The 27,862-nt window shown below is 43.7% G+C and overlaps 2 protein-coding genes across 2 annotated transcripts; one reads left to right on the forward strand and one right to left on the reverse strand.

The window, feature by feature from the left end:
* Positions 1-673: 673 nt before the first annotated feature.
* Positions 674-16,107, forward strand: LOC306741493 (uncharacterized protein). The gene is made up of 10 exons (XM_079223785.1): positions 674-754; positions 1,323-1,388; positions 1,754-1,827; positions 2,386-2,604; positions 3,065-3,126; positions 5,587-5,643; positions 5,884-6,038; positions 8,891-8,967; positions 9,754-9,888; positions 15,283-16,107. Coding segments are annotated over exons 2-10 (975 nt in total). The 5' UTR covers positions 674-754; positions 1,323-1,387; the 3' UTR covers positions 15,478-16,107.
* A 96-nt stretch (positions 16,108-16,203) lies between these two features.
* On the reverse strand, positions 16,204-23,094 carry prickle1a (prickle homolog 1a; the record flags this gene model as incomplete). Its single annotated transcript, XM_079223183.1, has 7 exons — positions 16,204-17,673; positions 17,779-18,648; positions 18,740-18,926; positions 19,136-19,339; positions 19,992-20,129; positions 20,983-21,096; positions 22,906-23,094. 7 exons carry the CDS (start codon positions 23,092-23,094, stop codon positions 16,811-16,813), a joined length of 2,565 nt encoding a protein of 854 aa, XP_079079309.1. The 3' UTR covers positions 16,204-16,810.
* Positions 23,095-27,862: the final 4,768 nt, after the last annotated feature.

Here is a 27,862-nt window from a genome sequence, read left to right on the forward strand (position 1 = left end):
GTAGCTGTTTATAAATATGAACTGCAATTGACATATTATCATAACATAACATACATTTAAGTATATTAATACACAAATAGTCTCAAGCAATGACGGAATGTAGATAAACAGATAATTAAAACAAGAATCGTCCTTGAATGAATGACATTGGTAAATATTTACTTTCCACCTCTGCTCCTCAGCATTGTATCGGGCAAAATGTTATACTTTTCATTCTACTTTTTTTTATTTGACATCCACAGTAAAATACATATTCAGGTTGAGATTATACATAACCTATGATGATTTCAAGAAACTATAATGCATCGTTATTGATTCAATTTCCCAACAGTGTATGCATTGGTCAGAATTAGCTCCACGTTAAATGCTGCCATCAAATACAACAGTGCAAGTGGCTGTTGCTGTCTAATGCATAGACTGCATATGAGAAGTCTAATGATTACTTTTACGCCATTGCTACTTTTACGAAGTAAAAGATCGTCCACTCCTGGCCGACATGAGAACGTTTGGACATTCCCAACTTTAGCCTCCAGGGGGCGGCAGCGCATTGTCTCCCGGATGTATATTTTTCGACGAAGAAGAGTGTAGAGGAAGGTGGTGCAAACTGGTGGTAATGTTTTGGTGCTGTAGCTAGGAGTTTTGGTTATCATTTTTAACAGGTACTCGAAGAGAAAAGTCAGTATAGGTCTCATTTAACGGCATGAGAAATATGTGAAACGCTCTTTGTGACCAAGACTTTTGAAATCATCATTCGGTGAGTTTCTCACGACTTCTTCTTGCTCTGTGGTGCTAAATAGGTAGTTTAGCTAACAGCAGTAATAGCTTGGGGCTTTCTCAACCAGGTAAAACAGCATCAGACATTTTTCAGCAAAACGTCATCAAATAATTGTCAACTGATAACAGTGTCTGTATCATGTGGGGTTCCGTTGGACATGACGTTATTTAGTGATTTAAAAAAATGAGATGTTGAGTAAAAGTGAGCTGTGTTCCTGGTAGAAGCCACCGTTTATGAAAAGAGAGCATAAGCAACGTTATGTGGATGGTTGGGGACCCATTATTTAACTGTATATAACGCTAAACAAGAACATTTTGAATCAATCAAATATTTTAAGAGGGCTTAAATACACATTTTGGTTGTTGTGGCATGTTTAAAAGCACTATGTGAATGACAATAAGTAATGACACACTTATGGGTGGGATAGTGTCGAAATGTTGTCAGAATAGTTGTGTTTATAACACTCTAATTGTGGGTCTATCTTCAAACTAGTTAATACTGAGCAAGATAAACAAGGCTGTCCCTTTTTTTTTCTTCCTTATTCTAGGTTGATCATTCTCATTTGTAACATATTGCACAAACCAGACAAGGCACCAACTTCATTCCTTCCACAGTAAGTGAAAACAACAATATTTTTGCATGTTTTTACAAGCACACCAATTAGTAGTCGTTCACGCAGACTTCTACCACTTTCATCATCATGCTGAAATTTTAACCGCACATCAATATGAGTCTACACAACCTTGTAGTGTTTCCCTGTGCACATTCTCCAATGTCTTAAGAGAACGATCTTGAATCTGATCAGCTGAAACGTCCTGAATGTGCATATGAATAACTATTTTCACATGATTTTGTGCCAGCATAGCCTATTTCCCCCCACATATTCATTTAAGAAATGATTCGTAAAAGTTGCTTCATTGTCGTACTTTGAACACATGGTCTGATTAATACACAACACACTCCATCTTTTCTTTATAGTGGCATATCGACGTGGTCAAAACTCAATTAGAGAAGAATATGAAGAGCGCTTCTCAGCAATGGATTCAAGAGAGGTATGGAAAGATTTAAAAATATATTACTTAGACGAAACCTCCCATATAATAAGTGGGGGAAACTGCTGGGTTAACAGTCTTTTATATCATGATGCTGTTTCTTAAGTTGCATCCTTGTGATTCGATTGTTTTGACCATGGTAGGTATTTATGGTAGTTACAGTATTCATTCACTTAAAAAATATATTTTGTAGTTATTCTTCAATGTTGCGTCCAATTCTCCTGAAACTTTTGATCTTAGTGTGCATCATAATGCTGTGGACGGTGTTATCTTTGTCTAAATGTGTGTACAAACCAAGGTATTCACTCAGCCCTTAGCTTGCAGAGACTTATCTTAGGACATCTTTATTATGATTAAGTATGAAATCAACAAGGAATTAAGGAAATACCTTTCACACCTGGATTTAATTCAACACTGTTAATGTATAGCATAGGAATATGTCATTTTATGGTTTGAAATGGAGGTAATTCCAAACATTCTCCCTACAAATGAAATGTTGTTTAAAGAGGAGGAGAGGCTGTATTTTTATTTGTTAAATGTAATATTGTGTCTTTTCAGGTGACTGTCCATCGGGTGGTCAATATTGTTGATAAGAGGAGCCCTATGCCTCGACCACATTTGGAATTTGACAGAGGTTTTAATGACGACCAGTGGTATGGGGGTCCTCGAAATTACCAGGATACAAGAGATTTTCATGGAGAAGGCAGTTACCCACCCAAGGAACGCTACTTTGATGACAACTCGCATGGCGATTTTCGCAGAAAAGCCCCACAAAATGTACGATGAGCTTAATAAGCATATTTTATAAACTAACATTTGTCTTGTGTTACAGGTTTGGAAACAAGTGTAACTATAGCCAGAGCAGAATGTTGTTAAAATGCTCTTTTCTTTTACTGATTTAAATATAAATATGAATATGTTTTGCACTCCAACTTAAGTATGTCAGAAAGTTAACAACAGAAGGTTTAATTGCATTCATTTAATTAGTTTTTTGTCAGCCTTTTTCTTGTTTCCAATAACGTCACGATGTGTCGATTTGTTTTTTTTCCTTGTCGCAAAACATTTCCAAACTGATTTTAAAATGTTTGTTTATGTCTATATTTAAAAACAAACATATTCCTTCTTGTCTTTGCTGGTGCATTGCACTATATCTTTGTGCACTACCGCTGCTTGTCGATAAGTGGAATAGACTGAAACCACTGACAAAAGGGTGTTGTAATTGTGATTTTGCTTTCAGGAGGACCCGTACTCTCAACAGTCGTATGGCAGAGATGATCTGAGGCATCAGTTAGGCTCAAGGTAATTAATATTATTTTTTCTATTAATTGATACAGTTTGTGTTTGTCACATCCTGATTATGTCCGATTGTTAGTTCCTTCACTGATACGTTTGTGTAATCCATCCAACTGCCCACAAGGTGGAGGCAGAGTTCAGTCTTTTTCAACGCGTTGTCAGCATGATAGATATTTGATGACCATCACCTTGTGGGACTTTTATTGCATGTGATATATTTGAGGGAAAACAAAATGGGTTGATGTAAAATCACTTTTGTTTTTTTTATGTTGTTATTACTCATTGTTGCTTTGGCCAATACCATTGTAGAAAAGTGTAACTTTGGATAATATAATCAGCATATTTCAACTATCTGTGACCACGCTACTCTTGAGATAAGCTGAAGAGCTTAACCCCACACAACGCCGCTAAGTCCAGCATCAACAGACTACTTCTACATCAACAGACGCTCTTCTCGCCCCGGCCACTTCAACATACCAACAGTTTACGGGCCCGAGCTCCCCTTTTCCAGGAGTCATACCAGGCTAGAGAGGGGGACAAAGGGCACTAGTGTCTACTCACTCAGTCAAACAACCCCTCCCCCAGCACTCACCCCACCCTGAGAGGAAAAACAGCTGGACCACTCCCTCCTCAGTCAAACACCCAGACACTTGTCAGATATGCTGAGCAAAGTATGTCTTGTGTCTCTTATAGTCCTTTCCTTGGAATTTGCAGCAATATTTAATTCATAATAGGTCAATTCAGGTACCAAATGACCCGGAAATCTATCTGTTGAATGTTTTTTTTTCACACAAAACAGGACTGTGGATTTGAACTCTCATCACGTACATTGGAAGCACATTAGGAACATATATTATAATGGCCAGTATGAACAGAAAGAATGATTACAACAACCAAAAAAGGTTTTCACTGTAGGAACCTGCCTGTTTTTTTTAAAGTCTGTCCTTAAACAATAGTCACAAACCCAACCTATCCATGTAATAAAGGCTCCATCATCACAGTGCTTATGCTCCAACTTCTCGTGTCAGGAGGCAGCTGCTTGCCATTTACCGCATCCTATCTCAAAGACGAGGCAGGAAGTCTGACCGTAGGATGCTGTCCTGCACAAGGTGCTCCAGTGGCCATGTTGACAAGGTGGCAAATATGAAACAATCTCAATTCTAGCACAAGACAGAATCCCCCGGCACTCCAGGCCCTGTAAGCCAAAGCAATGGTCACAGTTATTGGGAGTAAGAGTGTCACTTCTGCAGCTAGCTGCATTGAGCTGCAGCTAAAGAAAAACTGTAACTGTAACTCTAAATAAAGCTTTAAAGACACTCAGTGCATGCATATAATAAAGTTCTGTAGTGGAGTCTTGGTGACGCACACTTTAGTGGTTTATTGTGCTCCCTTGTGGAGGTTTTACCCACAGATTATGAAATGAGTGAACTGCTTGATGAACAGCTCCAAGTTAATAAACAGGCAAGAATCCACCCAGTCAAGTGAAGTATTTTTTATTTTCAAACAAGCCAGACATGTTTCTGCTTTGAGTGATTATTAAAGAAAGCAAAGGGAATCAAGAGGCAAGTATTATCAATTTGTACTGTTTGTTTTGCGCCTTAGGAACCACAGTTGTTTTAAGGCTTCATGACTCATTCAATTATTGCATTGTTCTCATATTTTCTTCATGTATTGCCTCTCAGTATCAAAGGTATTTTGCATACAGTATATTGAATTTCAGAACAAAATGTTTTCTGGCTCTATCTTTTGATGTTAGTTTTGTACTCTCAACGGATGGCAATTTAGTGTTTGCCAAATGGCAGGCCGAGTCTTGGCTGCTTCAAACAGACCATGAGTCGTAAAAGTTTGAGGTCTTGTTAGACCTGCTCTTTGTTTGAGAGGTGACTTGAGTTCAGTCAAAGGTCATAACAACCAGGTACCTTTGGGTCATTTATACCTCTGGACCCAAAGGTTGTTGTCAGGGCACAAGCTTTGGCCTGGAATAATTATGAAAACAAAGTACAATGATGTTTGAGTATTTGTGCTCGACCTATCAGGCATTAGGTGGATGCTTTATTACATTACTTGGCTGGATAACAAGTCTGGTGACGGGGCTTTGAGACTTCAGCTTCATATTAAGGCTTACTCATGGCTCTGCCTACAATTGAAGACAGATAGGAGTGAGAGAAAACCAAAATTGGTCCAACTGTCTGCCAGCTGTTGCATGTTCCAAAGTAGAAGATTGCCTCAATTCAACAAATTGATCAGTGTCCCACTGAGACTGAATTTAAGTCTTTGAGGTTTTGTCTTCTAATTATTCTGTTTCCATTACCAAACCGTTCACTGACAAACTCTTTTCATCTTTCATATTTAGCCTTCACCTTTCTTCACCAAACAGTTGTCACAAAGCTGCAGAGCAACTTTGCCAGTAATTGATTTGGCTGTAATTTTTTTGCCTGTATTTGTTTTTTTTCTATATTCTTTTAGGAGCAAAAGTGGTCCTCATTTCCGCAGCAGAGGCCGAGTGTCGGGCCCACCTCGAAGGTCAGTGCCCGAGAGAAAAGCAGAAGTCACTGCGCTCGCATCCATAAAGTTTTCTAGAATACATTTATCAAACTGCCAAGTGTGTTTGTCTAGTTTTTTTTCCAATGGACAATCACATTAACCAGGAGGCTCTTGCATTAATTGACCTTCAAACACACCAATTATATCCAACTTGGTGTGCATGTATAGTGTAAAAGGGAACATTAAAGTAACCACGAATGTATGCTTTTATGGCTGCAGGAGTTCTCCGTCTGCAGTCGTCAAACGTGAGCGCTCTCCTGGAAGGAGGGACCCCCATCCACCTCCACCTGTCCGCTCCGGATCAAACAGCAGCAACCGGAGCTTCTCCCCTGACCGGGAGAAGGGCTTCACCTACCAGCCGGCCCAGGAAAGGCGTAAGTATTAAGTCTTCTGTGGATCGGCTCAAGTTTAGCAATTTTAAAATAAATAAATAAAAGCCTCAGTTACAATCCTGCACTGTGATCAGCTGAGGGGGAGGAAGAGGAAGTGCTACCACACAAGCAGGAAGGGTTGTTGCAATATTGCATTAATTACTGACTTTTTTAATGAAGCATTTTTGTTTGTTGAGTTAAACAACCCTTGTTAAACAAGCTCTCTCACAAAGCATATTTGTGTCATTCATGCATCCACACCTACTCATGAATATCAATAATGAAACTGGTGTAATCGCAGTAATGCAGAGGCACAGAGTTTACTCTTTTGTTCGTGTTGCCATCTTTGCCTTTTTTTAAATGTGTTGCAAAGAACTGGCAGTGGTGGATTGTGTGACGTCCAATGACTCGGCTCCGCTCTGAGCTACCTGACACACTGTGATTGGCCACATCACGCAAAACCTGAAGGAGCATAGATATAAATGGGAGCGCTACAGAGTCGTGAATGTATGCATATACAATTAACAGGCAACGGTTAAACCCGTTCTAATTGCAACAAAAGAGATACTTTTCCCAATTCACAAAGGCATACGTATAATTATAATGTCTAAAGGTATAAAGCCATTCCAGGTGAAGCATCTGTTTTCAGAGGTGGTGTGCAATGTGAAGGGTCAGGGTGTGCTGGGACACGTTAAGATGTTAATTACACTAACACCACACACACACACACACACCTACAGACAAAGACACACACACACACACACACACACAAACACACACACCCACACCCACAGACACACACACACACACCCAGAGGCTGGGAAAAAGGATATCCTTGGTTTATTGGGGCGGTTTGACTTTGTATTCAGAACTTGACCTTTTCTTCAGTTCATTCTCTGGCTTAACAAAGCCTTCAAAATGACTTTGGGTCTGTCATTTCACACGCCTTCTTTTGTGACTTCTACGGGGTTTAGAACTTAAATTGCCAACGCTGAGCTAATGAAATTCATGGATTCACATTTTTACAAAAATCTAATTTCAAGTGATGTGGCATGAGCAATATTATTAGTCTGAGGCGAAGCGGTGTGGACAGTAATTTCTCCAGCGCTTTGATTTCCAAGACACATAAACACATTAATGCGGTGAAGGCTTAGCTCCACGTCGTACCACCCTTTGAAGATGCAATAAAACTGTGAGAAAACAGTTGTACCTCCAGACTCGACTCCCATCTGGGATACTAATTAGGCCAGCTCTGCAAAGTTCACAAAAATAGTGTTTTAGTGATACAAGACTACGTCCTGCACACAGAAGCTGTATGCAATGTAGGTCGAGGTCTTTGATGATGACTGCAGCAACATGGGCCGCCAACTGCAAGGCTGGGTCTAAGGTTCTAGTGGACTGGCAGTCGGGGAGCAGCTGAAGGCTTTTTGGGGCTCTTACCTTGTGGAATGTCACCTCGAGAGCGTTTTAAACTAGATAAAGACTTGCACCTTTTCTCTAGTTGCCCATGCAGCTTGTTTACAAGCCCTTAAGTGTTCATACATTGTACTGTATACATGCAGCACATCAATAATCAGCCCCGATCTTATTTTGGAATTGTTGTTTTCTTTACAGACAAGGCGGCGGCGATCGTTCAGCAGTGGAAACCGATGTTAGTTTCAGTCAAACGTTTGGATGGAATTATTTTTAATGCCAGAGTTACTCGCTCATTATAATCACCTCGCGTTCCCTTATCTGGGGTCTTTTAGTCATGCACACGCATAACTGTTAGAAGCCAATTAGAAACGCCGTTACCCGTATACATAGCAAGAGAAGCTGGGAAGATCAGCTCCCTCTAATCCCCGACCACAATTATGGAAACCAGGTTTCTCGTTCTGTTTACTGGAACGCACTGAGGGTGTGAGGGGCCCGGCAGGTGGAGATACTCATGAGCCTTGTGTGTTATACAGCAATTGGCCGCGTGTCCAGAGGTAAGATCTCTTTGAGGACGCGCCCGAACATTGCTGCATTAAGCCTCTCCGGACAATGGCAGGCATTGAGCCCCTTCAAGCGCTGCCATTTGGACGCGCTATTAACACTTAAGCCTTTAGACATCAGTAGTATTAGTGGTATATAATAGTATTGACTAGTTGGTTTTAGGCATACCCAAGCCTCAACAGAGTTTTATGTCTGTATGGTCCAAACTACGGCGTCTGAGCATCCAGTGTTTGTGGGGTCCCAGAGAGAGAGCGCCACATGAGCGCTCCATGGTTTTGCCGAGGGACTCAAATTAAGAAGGAGAGTATACCTTGGCTCACTCTAATCACAGTGGGCGATTACTTCCGTAAAAACAAATAACTTGGGTCATATTTGTTTGTTTTTCTAGACACATTGGAGCCAGCAAAGGACAATATTTCAATTTAGGCACAGCTGAACTCCTCGACCACTGTTGTGTGGGAGGATCCAACAAGGAAGTATAAAAAAAAAAAAAAACAGTGATTTATACTGTTCAGCTGCCTCATAATGCCTCGGCTTCACAATTGTTCACAATGATGAGTGAGTCATTGTTTGATGTCTCACAGTGGAGAGTAATTGTTCCTCAGGGTATTCTAAAAAAATATACTATTTTCCAGTTATTAGACGGCACAGTGGAACGAGCTGAGGAACGTGTGGTCCCGGACCCTTTCCAGATTTGAACCGGGGACGCTGCAGTTAACTTGGCATGCGCCCCAGCTCACTGACGCCCCCAGTGCGCCCCCCCCCCCAAGGGTTTATTTAAATACAGAGTGCTGTGGTCGCCCCTCGCTATTCTTTTAGATCAACCTCTTTTTACCTGCTTGTTTCCTCACTGTTCTTTCATGGTGCTTTCTCCGTAGATAAGCCCAGCGGGCTGACGAGCCGCTCTCCCAGCTGCTCTGTGGAGGAGTCTCCTCACAGCTCGGGATCTTCAAAGGTAAAACCAGCATTTGAGAACAATTGTAAGCAAGATTGCTCTTCCAAGAAACATTTAGCAGTGAGTGAAATAAGAATACAATTAAATATAAAGTCATCACACCACCACCTGTTTAGAATCAGAATCAGCCTTATTGGCCATGTGTGTGTTTACACCTACATGGAATTTGACTTTGGTTTCACGTAGCTCTCATCGTACACATATACACATTATATGCAATAAATGAGATGAATATAAAAAAGGCAATTAAAGACAACTAATAGAGTAATATTACTATAATATTGTCCTTGAATTAATCAAAAAGAAGACTTTTTAAACATAGTCCTTGACTTCAACTGTATTGTTGTGACAATGTAACGTTAAGATTTACCAGGACACTATATAACTATATAGTGCACGTCTAGTCAGCGGGACAACAACGGGCAAAACCACCAGTATGGTGCAGTAAAGACTAAAATAACATAAAACCGAATAGGCTCTTTGCTTTGTGGACATTTAGGTTGAGTTTCTTTTAACTGTAAGTATAAATGACCGATCTATTTGTGTCAGCGGGCATTTCCTTTGAGCTTTGGCTGTACGGGTCCTTTAATCAGAGAGATGCACTGTATATGGCACGTCTTCTCTGTTTACTGTTGACATGCAGCATGCATAATGAGACATGTACCAAAACAAGACCTCAACACTCGTTCGAGAGCCAAGTTGTCTCTATTTGAAACACTTTGAAATCAGAACCAGCTTTTAAACCTAAGTGACCTCAGTTCTAACCCTTGACCTTTGGCCCGCCAGGAAAAAACTCCTGCATCTGTAGTGGAGACGGAGGAGGTGGTGGCTGCCAGCATGGAGCCAAAGCCGACACCAGCGGAAGACTTCAAGGCTCGCCGGTCGGAGGCCATTAAGGCTAAGGCTCTGGAAATTGAGAAGGTAGCAAGACTTTCCCCATGAAACGACCTCACTTCTGTTATTTCTCTCAACTCTACGTAGTATAACTTGTCTCCGCTGTCTTTGTTAGATCTGAACCTTTCTTCATTCCTATCACTGGGTACCTTATGTACTGCAAAAAGCTTCATCTTAACCAAACACCAGCTATTAGAAGAAAAACATATATTTTTTATATTTTTGCTTTAACTTCATAATAAAGGAGAAACAAATATTTATTCTTGTTTCAGTATACCGTCATTTAAAAAAAAGTCCTGAAACTAGAGAAACCGCGAGGATAACCTGCAGACTTGTCTCACCTCATTGGCATTTGTAGTCATTTGTTTTCTTGGTCAGCCTTTTTATTCTAAGATGAAGCTGACCCATGACTCTTATTCACCACACTAAATATCCAGAGTCAAAGTGGTTGCACAGCATACGGGCAACGGTGAGGGAGTGTGTCAGTGGGCAGTTGTAGAGAGTAACTAACAGTGTTAGATAACACACTTACTGTAGCACTTTTTTTTTGTTTATATAAAGTTTATATAAAGAAATTGCTAGTTGGGACATTGTAGCCCATGTTACCTGTGTGGGCTTCACCCTGATCTCAAGGTGCGTCACCTAGCCAGACAACCCTTTCACTCTGTTTTTTACGATTTGGCTGCGAGTCAAGTGGTTGACGTAAAAGGTATAGAAATGTGCTTTGGCTTGCTACGCATAATATTTAAGAAAATTGCGATGCATTTTTTGCCGACGAGAAGGAGGATAAGTCAGCAGAAAAGTCCTTAGCACCTCAGGTTGTGATGCCGATTATGGCCTGCTATTTGGAGTTGCACTCTTTTCTCTAGCCTTCATCGCGCCGCACTACAGTACCACTTATCTGTTCCCGTTAAAGCAGGGCAGGAATTGCCCTGCAGGATGCAGGTGGCCCACCCACAGTGTGGTGCGTCTCTTGGCATTAGCACACACATGCTCACCCTGCCATTTCCAACTGCTTCTACAGACGCGGTGAGAGGCAGAAACCTCGACCGTGTCTTTACTGTAACATCTGCCCCAGGCGTAGTTAAACACACGCTGATCTATCGCTGCAGGGTATTGCCAGACTAGTGGGGTAGTGGGCAGAGCTGCATCTCAGACCACCTGATTTAAACAAATCGCTCCAATCCACAGCATTTTGTGTGAAGCGAGCGTGCAACACACACCAAAAAATAAACCACTCCATCCTTTTTTGTCTTTCCTAAATGGGCTATTTGTCTGGTCAGCAGGGTCTTCATAGCCCTGCTAGCATGGGGCCGGATTATTTGGGAAATGGATTCGTCACACCAGCATAGCTCATTGTTTTTTGGCTAAGAGCTTGATGTAGTGCATACTTTGTGTGGGTGTAGTTCAGGGTTGTAAATAAAATTAGTAACCACAAATGAATTGACTCAGTAAACATCCCCCACTTATGACATCACTTGTCAACCCTGTTTCAAAGGGTTTAAAGGCGTAATGACCACCATGCAGTTGTTTTGTAAACCATGTGACGCAGCAGATGACCAATGGAGCAATTTATCAATCATGGCTCAGACCACAGAACCAATCTGAGCTTGTAAAACAATAATAACAACAACATCATAGAATATATCCAGTAAATAGTGAGCTAAGTGCCTGGGAGTGATTTTCAGAGAAGTCCATTCATCATCCCAATCAGAGCAAATGAAACATATCCATTTCAACTATTAGCCCCTCCATCGAGAGGTCCGGTTTGCAGCTTGAGTGATTAGAATGGCTCTCTTAATATCCCCTAATGTGTACCAGCCCTCAAGTCATTACCCCACTTCCCCTATTATGCAGGACCCCTGCCTGCATCAGTGCTCATTTGAACAGAGCCTCACTAAATGTCCATGTGAGTGCCCTATGTATAATCTCACTCAAACCCCCAACTTCTCATTCCCCACCCGGTACTCCAGCACCCTCCTGTCAGTATGTGCACAATTTGGACCTCCACAAACATCCGATTTGGGGAGAAGCCCACTTTTTTAGGCCCCTAGTGTGGCTGTTTCTCTTGGGGCTCCAGCCCAGCCTGTGTGGCCCCTTAGTATCAAGCTTAGAGATCAGATCAGGGCTCCCCCACTGGAGGGGGGTTGGATTTAGGCCGAACCTCCCTGCAACCTTTTCTCACAACACACAGAGCACGCTCAGGTCAAAAGCACCCTTCCTGTTTGTTCAAGTAACATGGCAGCAGTTTTTTACAAAAAATAGCAGGCGGTTCAGTGCTGTAATAAATGTGGAGCAATGCTCCTCATTTCACACGCATTCATGTGCATGGTCATGCGCATGTAAGCACATGATGGCTCCCAGTCTTCTTAGCCGCAGTACCGATAAGGGAAATCCCTTCATTTGAGTTCATAGTTCATTATCAGGCCTCTTTATCCTTCCCCGTTCCCCACGGCTTTCTCGTGTGTAAAACTGTGTTTACGGAATGTAATGACTGTCAACAAAGGCTGTAGACTTGGGAAAAGCTTTGGAAGGTTTTGTTTTTAAGGAGGGAAAAACAAAATCAAACCGTAGGTGATTAGAGAGGTACTAGTTTGTGGGACATACACCACATGTTAGTGTCTCATTTAGCCCATGTTTCCTCTTGCATCGTCAAACCTGGAACCGAGCTTTGCCTGTGCTAAATAATTCTCACTTAGAGAAAATGTTTAGGAAAGGAGAAATCTGCACTGAAGAGGTGTGGAAATCCACCCGTGCTAGTGTTAAATTAAGATCATGTGAAGCGTTTAAAAATAAAATTGCCTGCGAAGGGACTCGTACATGCACAGCATGAAGACGGAAGGTACCCTGTGCTGTTGAATGAGTTTGACCCTGAGCTCAGCTGGCCACACGTGTCGTGCGGCTCTCTCTTCCTTGTGGTCGGGGCTGAGGACTATCATTACGTGGGGCCGCGAATTCGCTTGACATGATCTGCAGACATTAAAGCTTCAGCGTGAGTCCAAACATCTCCCACAGTCTAGGATATTTCGGTCGGAGTTTACTCGCCTTGCCTTGCCTTTTGTGTTTACGGATGCGTGTTGTGATACAGTGATAATGACTTGTATTGTTATAACAAACTTTTTTTTTTTTACCCTACCAAAAATATTTGATACATTTTTCACTGTAACAGGAGCAGACCTTGTTCCAATGTCCTGTGCCACAGAATGCGGGTTATGGATGCGCGTATGAACAGATAGGAGTGCAGCAACTATCTGAACATGCTGTAGCTAGTTCAGCTGGGGAATTATCAGGAAGAGAAAGAGAGAAATTGCGTTTTCACAAAAGCCATAAAGGAGAACCGAAGTGATCTAGATGCTGGAGGCATTTGACATCATTGTAATGAGCAGGTAGAGCAGAAAATGGAGACCCTTCATTTTCCCCCTCCCAAGCTTTGTGTGTGTAACGTTGTAATTTCTCGTGACCTTATTTAGCCTCCTTTTGCTCCTCAGGTGTGCTGAATAGCCTCTCTTTTAGCCTTTTGCCTGGAAATGCATTGAGTGGTTCCCATGTGGCACATTGTTTCCATCCTTATTGTTCCAAGCTGAATGTCGTATTATTTTGGTTTCTTTGACCTTTTCGGTGTGTTTCAAGCACCACCCAGCCCACTTCCCTCCTGAGATTCGATGGAAAAGATCATCTTGATACGGGCCGCGGCAAATTTCTTGTTTCTTTATGTCGTGTGTGTGTGTAGACACACAGTCTGACATTGGATTTTCTTTATTTTTCCCCTCAGTGGTGACAGTTATACACTTCATTTGTAAACCAGATATTACAGACACCTTTCTTTGGTCGAAACCTTCATTGAATTATCACCGTTTACAGTTGAGTCATGTGACAGTGACATAATGAATACACAAAAGCTCTTGTGATCGCTGCACAAATGGATGGATACACGATCATGAGTTAGCCTAGATACACACTATGTAATGTGTATCTAGGCAAAGTAGCAGCAGCTGTGGTTTTATATTTCCCCATAACTGACAGAACGCTGGAATAAAGCCGCTAAACCGGTTAACCTCACATTCTGCTGCAGACAGGACTCTGATTTAAGTTGACAGAGTATTTTTCAAAGCATTAACAAAGTTGATGCTTTTTTTTTTTGCTGTGTGTTTTATTGCATTTAACAGACAATTAATGTTTGACGGGATACTGGCAGCTAATTTTTGTTCAACAACTAAAGACCCACACAGCCCACATTCCTAAAATGGGTAACGCAGTGAACGTGACACAGATATACGATTCCTCTTAGGAAGCTGCAAGTTTAGATCACGACTCTCATTTAGATGTTTCCTGTCGCTTCAGCATGATTGATGAAGTGGTTACCTACAGCTGATTCTAAAATACAAAGCATATTCTGTAAATGTAGATGTTTTAGAGAGATGATAGTAACTGGATTTGATATTGTATTTGTCGTATGCCAAGAGAGTGGTTGTCTTTTAAGCCACAGAGAAGCCGGAGTGGGGATCTGGGCTGCATTAACGTAATCCTGGAGGACCCCAATGTCCCAGAATGCTCCTTGACAGGCTGGTGGAGCCCTAAACCTATAGGGTGGCTTCAGTGCAGGGCCTCACATTTAGCCCTTTCTCCCCAGGTGATAAAGATGTTGTGAGCTTGCACCTGGGACTCTAATAAAGGACTTAACTGCCGTTTTGGGTCAGCAGTAAAAATCTGAGAGGGATGTGAGAGCTTGTTACACTGTGGTGTGAAAGAATGCTACAGCACCAGCAACATACTCTGACACCTCATGTCTCCTTTGTTAGGGGCGGACGTGCACTTGAATGGGCTCGCATACACACACTGAAACACCTGTTTCATGGAATTCACCAATTTACCAGAGTTGGGTTCATTAAGTTCACAGCTAGGCGTCGATATGAAGAGCCGGCCCGTAGTGTTCAAAGAGCTTTCAGATAGAGGCGCTTACTTATTTGTGTGGTCAATTAAAATGTTCTTTTGTACACGGTTTATTCGGTATGCATATATATATATATATTTATGTGCATACAATACTAACACATTCATTCAGTCATATGAGGTGCTTGGTTGGCCTAAGGTTTTGAAGAAAGGCAGACTTCTGGATTTGGTGTTAACTTGAAAGCACACTCTTTGTTCTAGAGTAAAGGTGAAGGGTTACCACAGCACAGAAATGCAAAACACTGGATCACTCTCAGGTTGTTTGATGATGTTTTTCATTATGATCACATCAGTATTAAACATACGACTAACCATTAAGTTGATATTGTCAAAATTGCATGTACAAATTTGGAGTCCCTCAAGAACAAAGCAATCTATAAAAGTCCTACAAAATGTTTTGGACTGACACTATATGCTTCAATTGTATCATTTTGGACATTGCCATTACTAACAGGATTTGTTTCTATGCAGCATTACAGGAAAGACTGTGAGACATTCCGCACAGTGGTAAAGATGTTGGTGGCCAAGGAGCCCAGTTTGGATAACCTGCTGCAGGCGCCACTGGATGAGAACCTGCTGGAGATCAATCAGCGCTGCCTCGATGCCCTGAGGCACTTCGTGAAGGAGCTGGACGAGGTATTAAAGCAGCCGGACACTTCGGCGTAAGCCACAAAACACTGAAATGTGGTTCTTTTTTCATTTGTTTAAATATTCACATGTCGTATTAAGAAAAGAAAGAATATCTGGCAGTGGCCTTTTTCCACTTGTTAAAACATGAATAGAATTTAAGACTCAATGCTCGATTTAAATAATTGTTCAAATAGCTATGTGGTTACATAAAATACATATAGTATTATGAGTTAAAAACAAAGCTTCTTGTGGAGTTAAATGCCAAATAAACAGTTTCTGGGAAAGCCTGAACAATTAAAATGTTTCATTTTTAATGTATTTATTACGTTCAGTCAATTACATTTTAAATGGATATAAATTCAATATTTGTTTGATCTGGTTGTTGAATCCTACTCATCATGAAATAAGGAAACCTTCACAACCTTCCTTCGATTCAGTCTTAAGTGATATAAAGTGTATTGTGCTTCCAGTAACTGTATTTCTTGTAGATAACTAACTGTAACAAGTTCTCTCATACCAGTATTGAAGGGTCCAACTCCATGTGTTTTTTTTTTTTCTTCTTCTTTTCAGTGCAGCTATTTTATATAGACAAAGCTGACTGTTTAATTACTGTATTTAGATCTTGCATTGTTTATCTTTTTTGAGTTGTCAAACATTTTGTGAATATCATCCTTTCCTAATAAAAGCTAAAGCCTTGAAATTGTTTCTTATATCTGTTAAGTACTTCTGTGCAGAAAAGACGCAAATTACAAATCATGATATATAGATAGTTTTATTACAATTATCATCTATCTTAGCCTTATATTCCAGTTTGTACATTTATACAGATTACAATGATTTGTTAGCAATACAGTGACCCATAAATACACCACTCAACAAGGCCTTTTAATACACAGTGTATCTCTCATGTCAGCGCTGCTCAAGCCTGCAAGAAAACACATTTGAAGAGCTTGGGTCAGAGTCAGCGTGTCAATTTGTGAAATATGGCTCTGTAGCAACTTCCAATAGTTAAATGTTAATGGCATTTTGGTACAAAACATGTTGTTAACTCAAGGGTATAAAAAATAACCATTTTGGGTTTTTTAATTCTACAATATATACATTAATATCTTCACCGTTAAATAAAGACCGTTTAGATGGTGGTTTATAAATATGCATTACTCTGAAATACTTTACTTTACTGGCAATGTTTGCAATGTCATCCATACACCTATGAAGACTTGTGTCTAACACAGACACCTTGGTAAATTGAGTGCTGCGAAACATTTAAAAACAAGCAGAGTGTTATTGCATTTAAACAGTGTACATGAGAGGCTGAGGTGAGTGGCAGAGCGTTATCCAACGCTAACAATAAGAGGGTGATGAAAGTCTATGAAATTATGCAGTTTTTCCCCTTGTGCCCTTTCTTCTTTTTGGACTTAGTCCGTAGGCCATAAGGAGGAGTGGGCATTCCTGCCACAGGGCTGGGCAAGTCATCAGTGTAGTAGTGTCTATGGGGCCGGGGCTGAGGGATGGGCTGACCCAGGAAAAAGCCTTCTTCCTCAGAATCAGAGGAGGAAGAAGAGCACGTGGAGCACCAGTCGTCATCATCCCCATAAAGCTCCAAGAACCTCCCCATGGCTTGGCCCTGCAGCCCGTAGTCTGACATGGCGGCGGGATTGGGGCGGCCATGGAGGGTTTGGTGACCTTTGGGGTCGAGGGCGGTCCGTCTTTGCTCCCCTCTGTAGCACGCTTGGGCCCTCTCCTTAGGCAGAAGGTTCAGAGCATTGTCCGAGCGAGACTTGCGACTGCGATGCCTCCTGTGGTGGTGATGGTGGCGACCAGATTGAGGCTCCTGGCCCTGCTCCTCAAAGTGGTACACTCTCCGGCGAGTCCGTTCACTCATAGGCGGTTGGCGCACTGGGAGATCGCAATAATGGCCGTTGTCCACCACGTCGTCGGAGAACTTGACTTGCTGGGGCCTAGATTGTGAACGTGTCCTCCTGAGGGCAGGGACATGAGGTTTGGGTCGGTCCGCTGGGAGAGGCTCCTCCTCTTCTTCTGGGACATTTTCCTCCACCTCCTCCTGCTCCGATACAAGGCTCTTCAGGGAAGTGGCACTTCTGTGCAGCATAGAGGAGTTCAAGGTTCCCATGTTGCTGCTTTTCTCACAGTCTTCTGTCTCCAGTTCATGGAAGCCTTGAAGGGAATATACCAATGACCTATCTTTACCATCATCGTCTACTGAGGCCCCTGGAGGGAAGAGAGGAAAATTATGAGACTCTTGTTTTATAACACATTGTCATCTCATAAAATAATATTTTCCAAGATCTGATGCATTATGTCACAGCTACTCACCGGTAATATTGGAGAGTGCCAGTGAGTCCATAGAGTCTCGAACACTCTGATCTGTCTTCTTGAACTCGTCCGTGATGCACTCCAAGGAGTCATTATACCATTGTGGTTCCTCTCCCCGGAAGCCTCCTTCAGCCCCATGATCCAGCTCCAACTCCTGGATCTTTCTGCTGCTCGCCGGACCCGGATGGCTACCGTAGGCGGAGTCCCCTAGCCCATCCTGTGACTGGGCCCAGTACATGTCAGCCTGGTACTTCTTACTGGCCAGACTCCCCCTTCCTCCAACACCACCAGTGCCCGCTTTTGATAACTCCTGCTTTGACTTGGCATCCTTTTCAGTCATCCAGAAATCCGTGGGTCTGGATTCATTGGTTTGCTGGAAGACCCCGTGTTCCCCAAACTTCAATAGCAGCTGAGTCATGTAGTCTTCATGTTCAGCCCACTCCTCCTCCTGGTCCTCAGGTGCCTCGTCCTCCTCGCCACGCTCCCTCCAAAAATGCTCATCGGATAAGTTCATGTGGGCGAGCTTGTTGGTCAGGGTGTCGTCAGCGTTCCCACTGAAGCCAGGGAACTTATAGTTGACGGAGGGGGAGAAGAGGAGCGACTGTCGGCATTGGTCGGCTGAGCGGCTGCTCTTGCCCATGCGCACGCTGCGCCGGGATTCACGCGAGCGGGCTGACTGGAAGGCGGAGTCTGAGGAGTCTGAGGCGTGCACGTCTTCCCCGAGACTGCAGGCCTTGGAGCAGTAAATACGGCCCTGGTGGGGCAGGAAGGGGCAGCCCAGGAGAGAGCTCTTACACTGGGCACAGCCGAAGCAGCTCTCAGTGGCATGCCAGTGGAGCCCATCGTAGGTCATCTGAGCGTGATCGACACCTGGAAATCGGGATGCGTTAAGATGGTTAACAATACTACTCTAACGTCGAGACAAGTGTTTTATTTGAACTCGAGAAAATCTTCTTCTTACCAATGTGTTCCCCACAGGCCTCGCAGTACTCTGCATAGAGAGACTCAAAGCAGCCACAACAGTATGGTCTGCCGTCCTTCATGATGTAGCGCTGCCCGCCCAGGATTCTCTCACATTCAAAGCATGCGAAATGCTTCATGTGCCAATGGCGGCCCTCTGCCTCTGTGCACTCATCGGCAAAGATAATCTGTAGACACAGTAGACGAGTACACTGGATGAAACACAACTGCCAGCTTTTGCATTCCCGGCTGTCACCGGTCTATTTATTCATGACAGTGGAGATATACATGAAATGTTATTGCTATGTCAGTTTGTCTGAATGGCCATACACATCAAACTCTGGATGTTTTTCCTACTACATTGTTTTGCCTCAGTATTTCAGTCTCATGGTTTTACCTCCTCGCAGGCTGAGCAGCGTGGTTTGAGGAGCTCAGCATGGTGCCTTCCACAGTGGATCTTTCCATCATGGTAGAAGTAGATCAAATCCACCAGCACTTCGCTGCACGTGGAGCAGGCAAAGCATGCTGGGTGCCAGCACAGCCCGGGGCCCGCCCTCGAGGAAAACACTGCCATTTCTCCACCGTTGATCTTTTCACCACACTGCATTATGCAAACACATGGTTAATTATAACACCCTGTGATGGATGTGCTTCCAAAATGTTCCGTCATAGAATAATCTGAATCCTGCATAGGCGATTGCGTGGACATTGCTTTGGATTCAAGCTCATATGTGCTCCTAATGTAACACAAAGCTTTGCTCATAGAAACATATATTTTAAAATCAACTACGGTGACTTTGAATAGGCTGGATAATTATAAAGAGGAAAACCAGAGAGAGCATGGATTTCTACTGGAGATCTACATCAATGGGACTATGTTTTGACAAGGTTTATGGGCACCCTCTGGCTGCTCAATAATCATTGTAAATACTGAGTGAAGCGCTTGTCATGAGCCACTCCAAACCACTTAGCAGTGACGTCTGCATGGCTGCAAACCCAGCTTGTATTTGGTGTCTCTTACATAGCATCGCTGGCACAGCTTTCCCTCTGGGTTCTAGCTAAAACTGGATTCAGACAAGCCAAATATCAAATATTGTACATAAAGATGTACAGAGGACAGTAGTAAATCTTTAAGTACTAATGCTGACAAATGGATTTTGGTTTTGAAAGACTAAAGCTTGGACTTTAAAACAACTTTGTAGCACCACAACTATCCACAGTTGTACATGATACATGCTCATCAGGGAACTTACATGCTCACACATGCTGTTCAGAAGGTTGCGGGGCAGCAGCTTCACTGTGCCCCTTCCCAGTGCTTCCTTCTTCCTCTGGGCACTGAACATAAGTAGCTCCTTCTTCTCCTCCTCACTGAGGGACTGGCAGTAACGCACCTGGGGAAGGACAGTGATAAGTTATAGGTACGAAGGCCAATAACGTAATGCAAATCAATTACTGGGATGCCTTCTTTTAAAAAGGTCAAATACAGAAAAAGGTCAAGTGACCTTTTCATTTTACACCCCTTGAAAGGACCCAATTGCAAGACTGTCAGCCACTAATAGAGGTTATAAACGTAGGTAAGTATGAGAGAGGGCAGGGTGTCTGAACAAAGACAATTCCTGACCCCTGCTTGCCCTTCTTACACCCCCTACATATCTCCACCCACAGCCCCTGATTGAGAACATCATTTTTACAACAGGCCTTTTTGATGTTCCCCAAAGCCTTAACAAGAGGGAAAGCAGACGTTTACACAAACAAGGCCTGTGTTTGGAGTGAAATCAAGAGGACGGGCAACAAAAGAAGAGAGACAGCCAAGTCGAACTGCGGTGCCACTGCGGTGGTGGCATCACATAAAGCCTCTTTCAACCGGCAGCCCTCTCTCCCGCTGAGCAGTCCTCGTAAAAAAAAAACAACACACTGCTATGACAGGAATCCTGCTGGTGGGGGCTCCTGGCAAACATCATAAAATCATCAAGTCAAGTCACATTGTGCCCACACTACACGTCTACAAGATTGTGGAACAAAAATCCCCCAGTGGGATGTCGACATGCATGCCAGGGGGATCACATTGGTGGGATGGCGAGGAGATGGCGAGGCTGTTAACGCCGTGGGTTTTTGCGGGCAGATACGGTCGCTCAAACAAAATGGAGAATACATCTTTTCTGCAGCCGCGGCGTACATGAGGACCTGCTGGCGGTGAATTTTATTATACTTGTTATTGCACACGCACATAGAAAATATTCTCACCTCATTATCATGCGGTGGAAGTTGGTAGAGGAGCTGCTTGATTCTGAACTTCTCTCCCGGACTGCTCACGTAGGGAATCTTCTCCTCAGGCAGACAGGAGAAATATAACTGGACCTGGAGAAATCATGGCATTGGGTAAGAAGACGAGGCATACGACTCATTGTCTGACACAAAGACTAAGGGCTAGTACTTGCACAAGGACACTGCTGGAAAACATTTGAAAAAAATCCAAATATATCATTGATGATGAGGCAAAAACGTGAACGGTTCAATGAATCCCCACACAAGACAAATTAAACCCATTCCAACGTATATATTTTCAAGAAAGCATTGTCATCAATCTGAACATATAGCTGTTTCGTTGGTTCCCCAAGAGTGTGAGCTTCTTTTTTTTAAACCCATATTTTCATCCATGGAATTGCAGTGATATATTATTGTTAAGATCTTGGTCAGAACAGCCCATATTTATGACGACAACTAACCAAAGAGCCGACAGATTTATCGGTGATGACACAATCTGGGACCGCTCTGTCTAAACATCTACGGAAGACTGACTTTGTGGAATCAAATGAGTTTTTCCTTCCCCCCCCCTCCCCCCAACAAAAATCAGCTTTATTTCATTGATGCTCTTTGGTGATGGCACTGGAAGAATCATTCTCTTCATAAATCTGCACTAAACAAGTCAAAACAGGTCAACAGGTCAAATCAGTTTAAAGGTTGTATTTTTCCAGTCATATGCTTGTCTCTATAGGGACAGGACAAAGCAGCCTGTCGCTGTGGCACTTTGACCCTTGGGGCTGACAACTGAAAACTAAACTTTATGAGGGAGGGGCTATTACACCGTGCCAGATAAAGAGGTGGGATGTGCTTGTCTTGTGTGTTGGGGGGGCTTCCTGCAGCTTTGGCCGTCTAGAGAGGGGGGCAACAGCAATTTACCCTGACAATCAACCTAGCGTTTGCCCCCCCCCCCCCCCCCCCCCTCCTCCGCCGCCATAAATTATGCACATTTTCATGCTGCTATTACCCCTCATCCAGCTCCCGAGGGGCTGCGGAACAGTCAGCTGTCACCTAAGCCCTATGTGTGTCTTCACTGTAATGATGACCCATAATACATGGGCCATTCAGGGAAATGGCTGCACTAAAGGCATCACAGTTGACCCATGCACTTCTAAAACAAAAGCGTGTTAAGGAGTTAAGGTTCTCTGTCGCTGCTAACCCGTATTGCTTTGCCCATCTCCCCCTTATTGCTGCCATGTGTGTTGTTTAACGAGGGAAGCGGGATGGAGAGAGAGATGCAGAGTGAGAAACACAGAAAGAAAAGAGAGAAATGGGGAGAGAAGATGGGGGAGGGATGGGGGGGGTATGCAGCCGATTTAGGAAAAGTGCCACATCACACTGGCTGCCCTGCGGACACAACTAACAGCCCTGCCTGTGTTTGCGGAGGAGAAGGCTTGTTAAAAGACGGCCTCTCTGTTTCTGATCCTGCCAGCAGCAGTCGCCGCGACCCACCGAGTCCTCTTCCTGACAGATCTCTGATAATCACAAGCAGACTTTGCCATACCGCAGTTTGTAAATAAAAGTACACACATCCTGCCAGTAAGTGGCTGCTTGGTGGAGCCTGACAAGTCTGCCTGAAACAAGGGGACCAAGAGAAATGTTGTCTGTCCCATAAGTGCCGTTCTCCTGACACTCTAGATGGTATGGTACTCATTGATGTGCTGTGTAGCATTTATCTGGGCCAGGCAAATGGGCTAAAAGGGAAAATCAGGTCAGATCTGTTTTTACTCTCCGTCAGGAGGAAACACATTTATCCACTGCGGGGCGGATTTGTGAACCAATGAAATAGGTACCAGAATTAAAGAGAATAGCATTGTACGGTACGTTTTCTTTGTAGGACAGTTGATTTTAGCTTATTTTGCTCACCTGTTCGGGCCTCAGGCCAGGTGGTACCCAGGCGTACTCCTCCAGCGCACAGCCGGAGTCATCGTCGGAGGTGGAGCTCCGCTGGAAGCCAGAGGTCAACTTACTGACTTTGTGCTCCATCATCAAGTCTCGCTGGCGTGCCCCGCCCTGGAAGCAAGCCGCCGACACTGCCGCACTCGCCAGGCTCATCGGACTCTCTTTTTACTAGACGGACCAAGCAAAAAATGGAAGAAGGGAGGAGGAGGAGGAAAGAAAGAGAAATTGGGGGTGAGGATCGGAGGGGGGGGGGGGGGATTGAAGTAGACAAGAAAATGAAATGTTGGTTAACAAGCTACTACATCAACTAATCCACATAAAGCTGTCCTCACTCCATCTAATCCCGTTCTCTGAACCATTCCACTAAATGCTAACCACCGGCTGAATCACATCATCACCGCCTCTTTCATGAAGCCCATTATGGTATCTGAGCGAGCTTTTCTTGGTTCACTTCTGGTGATGAGTCTACTTCATAAAGGCACTCATAAAGAGAACTATACCCTTTCACTGCTATTGTGGTGGCAGTTAAACATGTGCCCTCCTCATGTGGCTCTTGAGGATATAAAGACCATTAGGAAATTCCCAAAGCTTCATGAGGTGACGTCTGATCTCATTATAGTGACAATAACAAGCAGTTAGCTATTCATATATACATGGCGACTTGAGAGTTGGTCACATGTACGCCCAGCTTTGGGCAATGTTGTGCAGACCTCACATTCCTTTCCTGTACTGTAATTCAGTGTGCCATCAAGAACAACACCAGGCACTGGCTGTTAAATCTTTAGCTTTCACCTTATCTGTGGAGCTCGGGGTCCGAATGAGTCATCATTCAGCCTGTTCACGTGCTCCGTCATACTTTGCCCGAAGAGGGGACACCTTATGGGACCTGATGCAGACTCGATCAGTTGAGCCTCAGGTCTGTATAAACACAGGCCTGGCCTTAAGACAGGGCCACCATATGGGGAATGTCCACAAGCCTGGTCTCTCTCTTCATCTCCCCTTTTTCTTTGGACTGTTTGTTTTCCAACCTGCTGCAGCCGAAGGTCTGAAGGTCCTTTCATCTTTGAGATGGACAGAACAATGTCAGACAGGTGAAATAGTAGAGAGGGATGGATAGAGGGGGAGATGGATGGATGGGGTCGACTGATACTCGGATGGACACAATGCCACAGAGGGGGAAAACTAGAACAAGGAGATCAAAGACGGTGTTGATCTACGTGTGTGGTGGCCAAAGTCACTCATGCTTTTCTTTACATGACACGGCTGAACTGCTGTAGTAACCAAAAACTTGCAAGAATGCAAGTTATACGTTTTTTTGGGTTCTCTGTGACAAAAGCAGAGAGATCAATTTCGCGAAGCAAATTACTTCAAAAACATAGTCTGTTTAGGCCAGTTATGAACTCTCCCCTATATGCCTACTTCCTGTGCTGCTGTTAGCGTTGCAGGACCAAGCAGACAGGGCTATGATGGATGTGTGTCCAGTTGTGGTCATCTCTCACAAGCCCAGGGCTCTGGCTGAGATCAAATGGGAGCCCAGCCAGTGTCCGTCCAGCAGCCTTTACTCCACCTCCCTCCCCCCCAAAAAAAACTCTACCCCCTATGGCCGGCAAGGGCACCGAGGGCCGCGGAGAGACAGCTGAGAAAACCAGACACACTCGAGTGCAACCTTTGAACAGCGGCGTGACAGTAAAAAGGCCTGAAAATCGGCGCTCTCTCCTGGAATGATATATATGCCTGGCTGCCCCCGGGAGCGTGCGGCTCCTATGCACACATGAAGCGGGAATGCACACAGCAATGCTGAAGCCAACGCTGAAGCAGGCGTGTGCACTGTATGCTTGTCGTTTAGCGACAACTCTTCCTGAGATAGTGGCACGCCGGATCCGCTTGTGGATGATTAACTGCCGCGCACGCGGCACGACAGGCGAGGCGGCCACTGGCTATTCATATCAACTCATCTTCCTCAAGGACACGTCTGTGGCGAGCCGCCAGCGACTGGCATGCACTCCTCTGGCCTGCCCAAAGACAGTCAAGCGTGATGTATAGTGGTGGCAGAGGATTTGTGCCTGCATTACACCACAAAGTGTCAAGTCAGGAGGATTGGCTTATGACACGTCCCATTAAAACGCCTCTGATGTCCTGAACAATGGCATCTTTGTGGAGGAATCCACTGAAGGCTTGTTCCATCAAGAGCCTGTTTATCTTCCCGTAAGTTTTTTTTTTCTCCTCCTTCTTCTCCTGCGTTATCTGCATGACAGTTAAAGCCCTCAAACCCAGATAACCTGTCTTCAGATGAGAGGAGGGGAGGCAGAAAGAAGACACTCTCTTGTTCTATTCGCATCTATTGACTTGCAAATGAGACCAAAATAACCTTCAAAAATGTGGCCTTGTTTGAGAACAGCTTGGATTTCACATGGGAGATAGCTAACTATAGGCAGGTTCAGTCAGGAGCCCGGAGACTCTGACTTCACAGCCTCACATTTTATCAGGCACAGACTCACTCATGCGCCACATTTGTTAGAAAGATGTTTGCCTTCACATGTTGGCCAAGTCTCCACGAGGATGTCTCACACGGCCAAACCTGACTCGCAGGAATGTCCGGCTTGAACTTCAGCCAGGCTCGCAAAGTCGCATAAAGGATGTAACATGGCCCGCTGTTAGCCAAGGCGCCTTTCGCTCACAGCCACATCTGCTCGAATGCTAATTTATACATTTTAGATGGCATGCAGTTTATTTCCTCCAACTTTGCCCAGAAAGTTCCTGCGACTTTTTTGAATGACAGAAGCAGTGAGCCAGCTAACTCAACCATGCCCACACTGTCTCGCCAACTCACTGACTCATCACTTGTGCCGGCTTTTTAAAGTTTTTTTTCTCCCGACAAGAGTTCTAGTTTTACATATCCCCCTTCTCACCGCTCTCCTCCCACTGCCCTGCCCTCCTCCCACACTAGCCAGACCCCTGTAGTCCTGAATGTTTAACAGCCCCTCACTCTTTTGTAAAGGCGCTTGTTAACATGGCTTTGGGAGCTGTGGGCCAGCATATCTGACTGATCTGCCCACAGAGGGCCAGAGGGTGGTGTGGGTGCTATCAGACTGAGGCTATAACAGGGTGACTGATGGGGGAAAAAAGTGCATGTGTCCACAAAAGAGATGAAATGTAAGTCAAGGCAGGTGAATGATGAAAGCGAGAACACATACTTGCTTTGAATGGTTTTCACTGAATGAAGATTTTTAAACATCCCACAATATATTTAATGAATGAAGCTGACTGTGCACTAGCGCACAATGACCCCGATAGTCTTGTTGCGCTACATAAGAGGAGCTCAATGAACAAGTGGGTGCAAACTTGGTGCATTAAGGACCATAATAACATCAGATGTGTATGCACCCTTCAAAAAGCACTACATAGACTTGTTAATACATTATGTGTTAACTACAGTTTAATGTTATTTATCACTTTGTGAATTGCAAACCTCTCACAGGACCGCATACTGTGACTGACTAATAAATATAGCCGCACGGTGACATTTTTAAAGAGTATTCAACAACACTTAAACCAGAGTTGCACTAAAATCCAGACACTGGATCATTGGATTAACAACCCTTGTGAGAGTGCAGGGAAAATAAGCAGCTTCTGGCCTGAATTACTGTCTATATTCGTCTAGGAAGTGGATGATGGACATGCACACAACCCAACACAGTGCTCTCTGTCAGTTCGGACCGGCCCAGCATGTTTAACTTGGCTTCTGTGAGCTCAGCGACGCAGGATCGGCTCTACTTGAAGAGAAAAACAAGACCTTCTGCTTACTTGAGCTTGAACTCAGAGCAATCTGTTTTTGTGTCTTAACTTATGGCATACTTATTGCTCTCTGCTATCCCTGTAGACAGAAACATCTTCAAATGACAGCCTGTTAACTGTCAGCAAACACAAAAGTTATCCAACAAACTAACATCATCAAACTGCAGGTCAGATTTTTTTGTGAACCAGCAGCCTCACACATATAGCTAATCAGCAATTAAGATTAAACTCTGAATTGAATGATCCAATAAACCAAATGACCATCATTTAATTTAAAGGACTGAAATACAACACTGGCGATGTTCATTCATGGATTTCTGCAGAAGAATTTGGATCCAATCAGCTTGAAAAAGCTGCCGGTGCAACCGACAAGAGACCCAGAGAGGAGCTCCGTTTATGCAGCGTCGAGGTGCTACAGGGCTGGAGTTTGGTCAGCTTATGGAGGCCTGCTTTCATGGCCGGCGCTGTGTTTTTCCAAGGCCAAATGGATGGGAGTGACATCCCCACAGAGATCTTCACTCTGGAGACCACCTGCATGCGCTGGCCAGACTGAACTAAGACTCACACATGTGCCGCTGTCACATAGCAGACATCAAACACATTTACATCCCGGTGAATTCAGTTTGCATTATAGGGAACCTAAAATCAACTCTTTGAATTTGCACAACTCCATCTTTACATGCGATGTGCTGTATGTCTTGTGAATCATGCAAAACATCGATTAATAATTAAAGCACCCTCCCAATAAACTGAATAATCCAAGAGATTTCATGTTCAAGTCTTAACTGTACAAATCTGCCGCAGATTCAAAGAAGCATGCTCTTCGTACCTAAAGACAGTGCAGGATTTTCTATTCAACATCTCCACTTCTTCAAGTCTTTATTTCTTTCAGCCTCAATAAAGAAAGCACATTCCTCTCTAAAAAAACAAACAGATTACATCTTCAGTCATCGTTGTTCTTACCTCAGCGTTGATCAACTATCCTGAGGCGGCCAGGAAAAAAAGGAACTTGTCACCACTATATCCAGACCTAGGTTCTTCTTCAGCCTCTGGGCTCCATGTCTATGTGCAAGATCTCTTCAGAGCTCTGATTCCAGCACAGAAGCAGTCAGCCGTCTCTACCGGA

Source organism: Taurulus bubalis, assembly GCF_910589615.1.
Source record: "Taurulus bubalis genome assembly, chromosome: 9".
In the NCBI taxonomy this organism is placed as follows: domain Eukaryota; kingdom Metazoa; phylum Chordata; class Actinopteri; order Perciformes; family Cottidae; genus Taurulus; species Taurulus bubalis.